Source organism: Grammomys surdaster, unplaced genomic scaffold, assembly GCF_004785775.1.
Source record: "Grammomys surdaster isolate TR1022 unplaced genomic scaffold, NIH_TR_1.0 174, whole genome shotgun sequence".
Classification (NCBI taxonomy): domain Eukaryota; kingdom Metazoa; phylum Chordata; class Mammalia; order Rodentia; family Muridae; genus Grammomys; species Grammomys surdaster.
In genome coordinates this window covers 26,160,670-26,172,656 of record NW_021604622.1, presented here as the reverse complement: position 1 = coordinate 26,172,656, position 11,987 = coordinate 26,160,670, and the positions used below count along the sequence as shown (strand labels likewise).

Sequence of the window (11,987 nt, the reverse complement as noted above, 5' to 3'; positions counted from 1 at the left end):
GAAACTGCCCTTGCCTCAACTTCTGACCATATGTTGACCAAGCTGGGGACAAGCAGGACACAAAGAAAGTCAACTGCCAAAATTTTTCAGGACAAGGGAGAGAACTCCTTCATATTTGCTGCTAAACAGAAAAAACTGTCAGATGTTCTGGGCCAATAGGTTGAAGAGATAAATGCTCCAGTGTTGCAGGGGAATCTGTGTGACCGTCAGGCAGCCAGAAGTCACTAACCTTTCTATAGTTCTGGACACTGCTTGCTGTACACCTGTGTTGTTCATGTAGATATGTGTGTAGACATGTAAGTAAAGAGGAGAAGAAATACTTTTTAGCCAAGGGGGCAAAATGCAGGACAATAAAAGGGAAAAAGTACACGATTCATGTGTATTAAATGTCACATTGCAACTTGCATTTGGCATGAAGATTTAGTAAATATTCTAATGGTAGTAATAAAATATGCACACAAGAGCAACTTGAAGGGTTTAATTTGGACCATAGTTGAATTTCATTGTCTCCCACTGTCTTAGTTAGGGTTTCACTGATGTGAACAGACACCATGACCAAGGCACATCTTATAAAGGACAACATATATTTGGGGCAGGCTAGCAGGTTCAGGGATCAGTCCATTATCAATGTGAGAGCAGGGCAGCATCTAGGCAGGCATGGTGCAGGCAGAGCTGAGAGTTCTACACCTTTATCTGAAGGCTGCCAGTAGAAGACTGACTTACAGGCAGCTAGGATGAAGGTCTTAAGTCCATGCCCACAGTGGACACCCATTCCAAGGCCACAACTCCTAACAGTGCCAATCCCTGGGCAGAGCATATACAAACCATCACAACCATGGATTCTTACTCAGTGTTCTATAGCTATGAAGAGATACCAAACCAGGACAACTCTTATGAAAGAAAGTATTGATTGGGGCTTGTTATCAGTTTCAGAAGTTAGTCCATTACTGTTGTGGGGAGCAAGCTAGGTAACACATTGCAATCCAGGCAGACATGGAGCTCCAGAAGTAGCTGAGAATTATCCATACTTACGCATAGTCAGTAAAAGAAGGAGACACTGGGTCTGATCTTTTGAAATGAGGCCACACTTCTTAATCCTTTTCCAGAAGTGCTACTACCTGATGACTAAGCATTCAAATCTATGAGCCCTTAGGGCAATTCTTATTCTAACCACAACATGTGGTGAGAAAGTTAAAACAAGAGGCACTTAAAGCAGCTGGTCATGTTCCTTCCACAGCAGGAAGGAGATGTAAGAGTACTTGTTCTCAGGGTATTATCATATACTGCAGCATCTCAGTCAAACAGATGCTTGCAACCACAATCAACAGGCCTTCTGAAATCAACTAAAGTAATCAAGATAAATCCTACAAGTCAACCAGAGCCTTGCAACTCAAATGATTCTAGAACTCATGGTGCTAACAATTGACATACTATTCTTGTCCACATAAAACACAAAGTCATTTCAAAAGTGTAGTTTACGTTTATTTATTTCTGGGCACACAAATTTATGTTTGTGTGGGGGCCCATGCATGGAGGTCAGAGGACAACATTCAGAGGCAATTACCTCGTTCTATTTTGTGGGTACTGGGATTACTAACATGGGTGTGGGTCTTGTTAACAATTCAGTTTGTTCCCAAACATGCTAGCTCTCTCCTGAAAGCTTTTAATCATAACACTCCTTCCCTTTCCCCAACTTTACCCTCACTTCATAAGTAAATAGGCTACAACTTGACAGGTCCACAAAGTATTTAATAATTACAACAGTATGAAAGACCACAGTCCATGTGTCATGTGAGACTCAAGGCAGTCTCTTAACTGTGAGCTCCTACAGTATACAAACAAGTGACGACTTTTCTACATCCTGGTATACAAAAAGGGTTTCAATTCTAAAAGAAACAAAAGACACCAAAGAAGGATCATCCCCAAAATCCAGGTGTCTGACAGCTCCACTTTTGTCATGATTGTATGAAAGATTCCAAAGCCTTTACCACATTCCTCAAACTTATAGGGCTTCTATTCAGCATGAAGCTGTTGATAACTTTTAGGGTCTGAAGAAGTGTTAAGATTATTTCAACATTTTAACATTTGAACTGTTTCTCTCCAGTTTGAACTACTTTGTGCCAAGAAATTTAAGAAAGCTTATTAAGGCGTTTGCAGTATTTTTCAGTGTATTATGAATGAGGTTATTCCCAAATTTTCAGTAAGTCCAAAAGACTTTATTACATTCTCCACACTTGTGTTGTTTCTCTCATAGATGAAGTCTTTAATGCGGCTTGAGACCAGAAGACTGGTAAGAATAGTGTTTGCCACATTTTTCACATGTGTAGTGTTTATCTCCAATAGGAATTATTCTCTGTTCAGACCATGCAGTGGAACTTCAAAAGAATTTACCACATTTTTTGCATTTGTATGGTTTCTTTCCAGAATAAATTCTTTGGTGATCCCTAAATTTGTTGAGCACTTTGACATGTTCTTTTCATTTGTAAGTAGTCTCCATATTGTGAGTTAATTTTTGTAGATATAGGTATGACTTTGTAAAGGAGGCTTTTCACATTCCTCAGGTTTGTATGGCTTCTCTCCAGAATGAGTTATCAAATGAGGGAAAGAATCTGGAAAGCTCTGAAGGATTTGACTGATACATCACAAGTTCAGGGTTTCCACCTGTATGGTTTCTCTTTTTTTTTTTCCAAAAATGTAATTATGGACCATGGAAGGCCAGGTCACATATTTGTTGGGTTTCTCTTTTGTATGAATTTTGTTATGTTTGTAAAGTTTTGATGGATAATTAAAGACCTTGTGACACACTTCACACTTGTAATGATTCTCTTCTGTATGAATTACCTTGTGTTTAGAAAGTAATGATGGATAATGGAAGGCCTTCCCACCTGCTTCACACTTTTTTCTTTTTTTTTTCTTGTATGAATTTTCTTATGGGTGGAAAGTTCTGATGGATAACGGAAGGCCTTGCCACATACTTCACATCTGTAGGGTTTCTCTCCATGAGTTTTCTGGTGTTCACGAAGTGATGATGAGGAGTAGAAGACCTTTCCACATACTTTACACTCGGAGGGATTCTCTTCTGTATGAATTATCTTGTGTTTAGAAAGTAAGGATGGATAATCGAAGCCCTTGCCACATACTTCACAGTTGTAGGGTTTCACTCCTGAATGCATTATCTTGTGTTGACGAAGTGATGACTCACAGCGGAGGAACTGTCCACATATCTTACACTTGTAGGGTTTTTGGTCTGTATGACTTATCTTGTGTTTTGAAAGTAATGATGGAAAGCGGAAGGCCTTGCCACATATATCACAATTGTAGGGTTTCTTTCCTGTATGAATTAACATGTGTTGATTAAGTGATGGTGGGGAGTGGAAGGCCTTCCCACATATTTCACACTTGTATGGCTCCTCTTCTGTATGAATGCGCATGTGAACATAAAGTCTTGATGAATAACTGAAAGCCTTGCCACATACTTCACACTTGTAGATTTTTACGTGAATTTTCTTATGTTGAAAAAGTCTTGATGGCCCATGGAAGGCCTTGCTACAGATGTCACACTTGTAGGGTTTTTCTCCTGTATGAATCCTTTTGTGTTCAGAAAGTACTGATGGAAAACGGAAGGACTTGCCACACTCTTCACATTTGTAGGGCTTCACTTCTACACGATGATTTTGAAATGCTTCTTTCCCCTCAAAGACATTACCACAGTCTTGGCAGGGATAGCAGTTTCCCCCTGGTGAGTAACAGTTGAGAAATGAATGAAAACAGAGCAAAAATCTGTATATTTATACTAATAGCTTTTAAAAAACCAACATTTACTCATGCTTGCATTTGTCTGTATTAATCAGAAGCTACATTCCATTTTCTGTACCTGTTTTCAGTGCAGTACAATTTAAAACACAGAATAAGTGAAAATCATGTAGACTTCCTTGAAGAAAGAAGACGATGGCAACATACAACACAGAACGAATAGAATATTAAACAAAATCAAACAAGCATGAAGGAATCATATCCACTAAGAAAACCCATAATGGCATTATGCAAATGCAAATCAGCTCCTTAAAGAGATACTGAAATTTCATGAGTACCTAAAATTAGTCTAATTTGGAAAACACCTGAATAAACAATATTTATATATTATATGTATATATAATATTATATCTGTAGTCTATAGAGTTTTCTTTCATGTGCCCTTCCCCCAGCCTTGAGCAGGCCTGAGAGACCTTGTTTACCACAATAGACCAAACAATAGGACTTTGCCTGTCTTGGCATTGCCTGCCTTGGCACCTCCTTGGTTTTCTGTAGCCTGGTACAGAAGCTGAGAAGAATAGACTGCCTGCTGAGCTTGCCTTGACATCTCCGGCCCACAATTAAGTATGGATTCCTCTCACCTCCAGCAGGTTGATTTCTGCCCCCAGCCGGCTGAAGCAGGAAGGAACTCTGGGGGTGGGGGTGGGTTATCCACTTTAAATTAGAGGCTGAACATTAAAGCAGTGAGCCTCGATCAGAAACCTTTGTCCTGGCTTCATCTCTTCCTGCCCTCCTGTCCCTTCTTCCATTCCCAGCCCGTCTTTCAGGTGAACCCGGTCAACTGTGGCCGATGGCCCTCAACAGAATGGCTCCGGACTTGGAGCCTGAACACAGGAGACCAGCTGAGGGACGCTGTCTTGGGTAGAGCTCTACGGAAAACGGAACAAGAAGAAGAGTATCCTGGACACTTGGTAAGCAATGAACAGCATTGATGATAGCTATGGCTGTGTTTGCAGGAAGTGTATTTAAGGGGATATAGTCTGGGTGAATTAGGTATTGACCCGGTGCCTATGTTGCCTAGGAGGTGACAGTGAATTATAGGTCAGGAGAATTCTAAACAGGCATTGCCCACAGTCTAAGAGCTGCTTCAGGCGGGAAGAGCAGGGTTAGAAAGAATTGGAAAATTAAGAGCACTGAGGTGTACTATCAATAGCTGCCTGCTACATCTCCAAAGAACGAGATGAAAAGTTATATCTTGAATATAAGAGGGAGAAAGGGTTTCAGAAAAGCAGTTGTCCTCTCTCTGAGCTGTGTCAGCAATAGGGAATGAAAAGGCTATTTCAGAGCTCTCCTAGGAACAGAAGAGAATTCGGGAGACGTCCGGAATTTCTCTTTGGCTCCTAGAGGTCTTTCTTTGTTGTCTGTCCTTGGTGCACCAATATCCACGTGTGTCAACTGTTTGGTTTTTGTTTCATTGTCTAAATGTTTGTTCTATGTTGCATGTTCAAAAGAAAAGATTGTTAAAACTGCTTGATCCAAACCTTGGTCTAGTTTAACTTTGTTTTAAAGGCAGTCTTAATGTGTACAGATAGGTTACCTGTAGCTAAGAGTCGAGCTGAGCTGGAAAAGCCTTTTCAGAAATTGAGTGTTTGCATAAGCTGCTCTTAAAGGGATCAGCAGCATTTTGGATTCTATAAGGAAGCTGAGAGTTGTTTGTCTCAGAAAAATCTCTGTGACAAGGTGCCTTTCTCTTGAAATTACAGCTAGAAAAAGCAAGAAAATTTTGTTTGGTCTGAATATATAAGATGTGTAGCCACTTCATTGTTGTTTCTGATTGGTTTTAAAAGTATAAATATGTTCTACATGTCTTGGTTATAGATTATTGGCTTATAAGTTATTGGGTGTGATTCAAAATTTCCAACTTTGGTAACAGAAAGTTGGCTTAACTGGTAACTCAGGGTTAAAATCATTCAGAAACCAGATGTAGAAAAAATAAGATTTTAAAACAATGTCTCTTCAATGAGATTAAAAGCTGCTTCATGCATTCATATATTAGAATTGACAGCAAATCTTTGTAACATAAAGGTAATTTCTTTGCTATTGATTTTATAGAAAATAGATTGTTTACATTGTTTTTGCTTTTGGTTTTGCTTCTCAAAATTACGGTAATTCTCTAACAAAAGAAACTTAAAAATATAAGTAAACTGCCAGTATTCAATTGGTTACAGTTGGCAGTCCTAATCTTGAGTTTGGGATTTTTTTGATTCGCCCATGATTATAGAAAAGAAGAGACAGCAGTTAGAGTTAAATAAAGGTATTTAAAACAAGTTGTGATACAGTGCTGGCCTGCAGGAAGGTTAATCTTCGCACCAGGCCTCAGAAAACAGGCCAAGATTAAGAACATTTGCATTTACATTAAGACAAAGCAGAGTGGGCTCAGCAGAAGCTTGGGTGAGACATTCCTTTTGTCTTGGTCTTCACAACCAGCCCCTAGAAAGGTGTTTTCAGGAATTTGTTGATTGCCTTGCTTGTTCCTTGTGGGGGAGGCGGCAGCCTCAGGCCCAAAATTCACAACAGTTTATGGGCCAGGAGTTATTATGTTGGAGAAATTAAATTTATAATTGCTTCCCTCCATGGCATTGTAACTACCTGCTGGCAAAGGAATTCCTCAACTTGTTTTGAGTCCTTCCTTCCAAATTTGTTGAGAGTGATAAAGGACAAGATGGCTTTGGTTCCTCTGATGTGTATTGGGTCCGATCTATTACAAACCAGACCTAATCTTAAGTTAATAATTGAAGGAAAAAGGTTTTGAAGAATTAATAGATACTGGGGCTGATGTAACAATTATTAGAGGACAAGATTGCCTTCAGCTTGGCTTTGATCTGATACTTCACTCAGCTAAAAGGAATTGGTTATTCAATTAATCCAAAACAAAGTTCAAACTTAAGATTTGTGAAACTAATGGGACATTACAGCCTGACTTGCCTACTTCGGTTGCCATTCTAGTAAATACATATAGAATTATTATAGATCTAAAAGATTGTTTTTATTGTTCCTTTACATCTTTGTAAAGGTGGTGAGGTTTAAATTCAGTAAATTTACTTATGATTTTTGAGAGCCCATGAAACGATATCATTAGAAAGGTTGCCTCAAAGAATGATTAATAGTCTTATATAAGAATTTGTTGTTGCTTTAATACAAAAAGTTAAGCATTTAAATCTTTCAGTATATATTATTCATTGTATATTTTATTAGCTGATCTCTCTAAAAGAGTTTTTCAACAAGCCTTTACTCTAGTAAAATGAGCTTTAAAATTTTAGAGTGCTTATTGCTCCAGAAAAGATTCAAAGACAATATCTTTTCAATATTTGAGAACTCAGTTACATCTTAAGCAGATTGTAGCACAGAAAACTTCCAATAAAAATAGATAGTTGGGGCTAGAGAGATGGCTCAGCTGTTAAAGGCTAGGCTTACAACTAAAAATATTAGTGTTCAATTCCCAGCAACCACATGTTGGCTCACAACCATTTGTAGTGGGGTCTAGTGCCCTCTTTTGGCTTACAGGTGTACATACAAAAAAATGGTTTACTTGTAATGACTCTCAAAAGTGGTTAGGAGATATTAATTGGATAAAACCTCATCTTCAGCTTACCATAAGAGAACTTGAATCTCTGTTTGATATTCTCAAGGGGGATACAAATCCTAATTCCCCTCGACAGTTAACTGATGAGGATGGCTTTATAGAAAGTATAGAATAAGCTGTTAGTTATCAAAAGATAAATTATATGGACTATGATAAATTGTTCGCTGTTTTCATTATTGGTACTCATGTGCTCACAGCAGCCCTTTGGCAAAAGAAACCATTAATGTGGATTCATCCTTCTTCATCTACAAGTAAAGTTTGGACATCCTAATATGAGACTATTGCAGTGTTAATACAGGATTGTAAGATAGAATCCTGAAAGTATTTTAGATGAAATGTTAATTCCTTATTCCAAATAGAAATTAAGTTGATTATTGGAGAATGATATTTGGCCTATTACATGGCAAACTTTTTAGACAAATTTGGTAATCATTATCCATAAGACAAGTTGTTACAGTTTTTTCTCTATGCATGCTTTTGTATTTCCTATGAATTTACATACACCCCATAGGAAAGATGTTTACTGTATTTACAGATGCCTCATCTATTGAGAAGGCAGTATATGCAATTATATCACATGTTCATTTTCTTGAATTTTCCCCTGCTTCAGCACAAATAATTAAATTATGTGCTGTAGCCACTGTTTGAAATGCTAAAAGTCAAGCTTTAAATTTATATGCTCATAGCCAGTATATGGCTCGTGGTTTATAATTGCTTGAAATTGTTCTTTTTTTTTTTTTTAGATATTTCTAATTCTCAAATTTTACAGTTATTTATAGAAATACAGCTTAATTTAAGAAACATGTACTGTTCTTTAACTTTATAAGACATTTAAGAGCTCATGTTGGATTGCCTAGAACCCAGGACAATGCCAGAGCAGATTTGTATACCAGTCAAATTATAGACCTTAAAGAAACAATTGGCCATATAATCTTATTCTTTACATGGTCAAAATAATAGTAGCTTGAGACAATAATTTGGTATTTCTAGAAAGTGTACAAGTTAAATTACAAAAACTTGTTCTCAGTGTCCTCAAATTTTTCATAATGGTGTTAAGCCTTGAGGACTTATACGTGATCAATTATGGCAAACAGATGTTACTCATTTTTGATTTTAGAAAATTAAAATATGTACATGTGACTTGATACCCTTTTAAGCTTTTCAGTTGCAACTACTTTAACAAGAAAAGCAACTAAAAATTATAATTAGTTATTGCCTACATTATTTTTCGATGCTTGGTATTCCATATCGGATTATAGACAACGGAACTGGCTATTACAGTCAAAATTTGAGATGTTTTGTTGACAATTTAATATTATCCTTATTACTGAGATTCCTTATCCTCAAGGACAAGGAATTGTGAAAGAGAGATTATGGAACTTTAAATAAAATCTTGATAACTCTCTTGAGTGTGGGAGGAACAGCTACTGGTGCTTCTTCCCTGGTTTTGCAAGGAACTCTGAAAAATTGGCTTTTAAAAACTAAAAAGGGGGAATTATACCCCCCAAGGTCACCAAAAGCACAGCTTGCTTTTGTCTTATTTTAAATTTTCTGCAGACTGATGCTAAAGGTCAGTCTGCAGCGGATCGCCACTGGCATCCAGTTACTTCCAGCTCATTTGCCAGGGTCATGTGGAGAGACCCCTTAACTAATACTTGATGTGGTCCCAACCATGTTTTAATTTGGGGGCATGGCTCAGTATGTATTTTTTCAGAAAAAGAGAACGGAGCCCGATGGCTCCCTGAAAGACTGGTCCATCAAGTGGACACAAGTCTTGAGCCTAATAATTGTGATTCTGATGATGATGGCTGAAAATCCTTATCTACCAGCTGATTTAACCTGGGATGTAGTCTCCATCTATACTTAAAGCCACCCACTATACGTGGTGGCCAAAGTTTGTGTCTAAATCCCTGTCAACCAGCAGTTGGATTAGACACTGGTACATTTGGCTTCCAACCTTATTTCCTACATTGCTTGGATAAATCATGTTGCTTTTAACCTTTTAAACCTTGTGTCTCAAGCAGATAAGTTGCGTTCACATAGGATCACTGTCAGCACGCTCAGCTTTCATCATGGCAGTTATCCATCGCTATGAAGAATTGCATCTAGTGCATGCCCACAGGTCCTTTGGTCTGAATGTGGTTTTGGTCTTATGGGAAAGAGTGTGCCACTGATGGCCGGTTAGTCAGAGACGGGTAAGAGTGTCTTGAACTCCTATAAACCTAAGACAGAGGCTTACATCAATATGCTATGTATGTTCCTCAAAGACGGGTAATAAGGAGTAATATAGATGCCAACCTAAGCCAGGCACAGTTGCCCGGGCACTCTGTACCCTAGATAGGATGAAATATTGTACCCCATCCAGCTGCTGGCGCTGCTCATATCTTATAAAACTAAAAAGGGGGAACTGTGCCCTTCCCCCAGCCTTGAGCGGGCCTGAGAGACCTTGTTTACTGTGAGGAGCGGGTACGGCAGCCAGTCCAAAATGGCGCCTGATTTCCTCATACACCCTTGGAAAGCCCCGTCAGCACTTAGCACTGCGCAGACTCGCTGCTCCGTAAGATCAGACCATCTAACGAGCGCTGCACCGAGCCAATTGAGAATGCATTCGTGGCAGAATCTGCGTGGTGCAGGCAGGAGATTTAAAGACCATGGAGAGAGGCTCAGGGGCCGTTGGAGAAGAAGACAGGGTTCCTGAATAAACGGCTTCGAGAAGAGCTCCGTGTGTTGCCTTTTCATTCTGCGGGTCGGAGTGGGTAGTGGGTAGCGGGTAGCAACAAATGGTGGCCCGTACGGGGAAGCTCAAAACTCATTGCAGTCAGGGCAGCTAGCTGGTAAGTTCCCAGGTAAGTGGGACAAGGACAAGTTCTCGGTAAAGAGACAATAAGGTTCCCAGTTGTGGGACAAGTCACCCCAAGCACCATGGGGAACTCATCTTCTTCAAGTAATATGAGCCAAGATCTTCAGAGTTTGTTGAAAAAGAAGGGGACTGGACCAAAAAGGGCTACATAGGGAAACTTTGTTTCCGGGGTAAAAAAAGACAGGTCTCTGTGTAGTTTATGTGCAAATGTTTAAAATTCAATTTTGTTTACTTAAAAATACAAACATCTGTATCTGGGGAGGGAAGCATATAACGATAGTGTTTGCCCGGTAAACATTTTAAGTCTACAATGATGTCACTCAGTGTTCGCATCTCAGTGGCCACTTGTTCCAGTTGGACTGCTACTGCTTCCTTTGTTTTAAAGGTTTTTGACTTGAGTGTGCAGATAAGAAAATGTTTGAATGATAGATTATCTACTGTGGAAATTCTATACATCAGCAACTATGAGTTTAGGGTTATCTTTAAAGATTGAATAGTGCTCGTGTTAATTTGATCACTTTGGTTTAAATAGAACTAACATTTTGCAATTTGGAACTGAAATTAACTACCAAGGTCCATATAAAGTGAACCAACTCGTTCATCCATTTTTTTCAAGTGTAATCTGTAATTACTGAATTAATAAGAACACAGAATCATAATTGGTAAAAGTTGCAACGATTCTAATCTAGCCTATATTGCACTTGAGAAATTCCCTGTATGCATGCTGTCATAGAGGTTTGCTTCTGGTATCAATCAACCTAATTAAAGGTCTGTGTTCTTAAATGGTGCCATTTAATAGATAAAATGTAGACTGTATAATTTTATATTTTCTAGTAAAAACCACATTAAAAGCTAACAAGAAATAGAGGAAGGTCATTTTAGTACCTTTTTTATTTAATCTACCAGTATATCTAATGTGTTATTTCAGTGTGAAATTGGCACAAAAAATTAATTGGGAGATATCCAATGGGTTAGCCCTTATCTTGGTTTGTCTAATAAACAATTGCAGCCATTGTATGATGTCTTGCCTGGTGACCCCGATTTAAATTCTCCTACAAAGCTTACTGCTGAAGCTAAAATAGCTTTGCAATTGGTAGAAGAGAGAATGCAGAAAGCAGCTTTAAAGCGTAGAGATGAACCCCAAGCAATTTTATTATGCATCTTGCCTACTGAGTGTCAACCTACAGGAATATTGTGGCAAGGAGCTCCTTTGCTTTGGATTCATCCAAAAATTTCTCCAGCTAAAACATTAACCTATTATCCTACAGCAGGATGGTTTCTGCCCCCAGCCGGCTGAAGCAGGAAGGAACTCTGGGGGTGGGGGTGGGTTATCCCCTTCAAATTAGAAGCTGAACATTAAAGCATTGAGCCTCGATCAGAAACCTTTGTCCTGGCTTCATCTCTTCCTGCCCTCCTGTCCCTTCTTCCATTCCCAGCCTCTCTTTCAGGTAAATCCAGTCGACTGTGGCCGCTGGCCCTCAATAGTTTCAGAAGTTTTGAATGGCACCTGAAGAAGACATTCTTTAATAACATTAAATAAAGATTCAAGAAAAAAAGTTTTATGCACATCTTTAGGCATAATGGTTTTGTGAAGATTGACCATGTATTAGTCAAAATGCTTGATTTTTCTGCCCCCATATGTTTGTGCCTTCCAGAAATGGCATTGTAATACTGATTCTTAGACTCTCCCATCTCAAGTTTGTGTAAACATTGTTCCCCATTTATGCTCTA

The 11,987-nt window shown here is 38.7% G+C and overlaps 1 protein-coding gene across 1 annotated transcript in view; it reads right to left on the bottom strand.

The window, feature by feature from the left end:
* Positions 1-1,460: 1,460 nt before the first annotated feature.
* Positions 1,461-11,987, bottom strand: part of LOC114621312 (zinc finger protein 728-like) — a 33,051-nt gene continuing 22,524 nt past the window's right edge. Inside the window, 2 exon segments of the mRNA XM_028767534.1 lie at positions 1,461-2,901; positions 2,904-3,736. Of these exon segments, the coding sequence (XP_028623367.1) occupies positions 2,641-2,901; positions 2,904-3,736 (1,094 nt within the window). The 3' untranslated portion in view covers positions 1,461-2,640.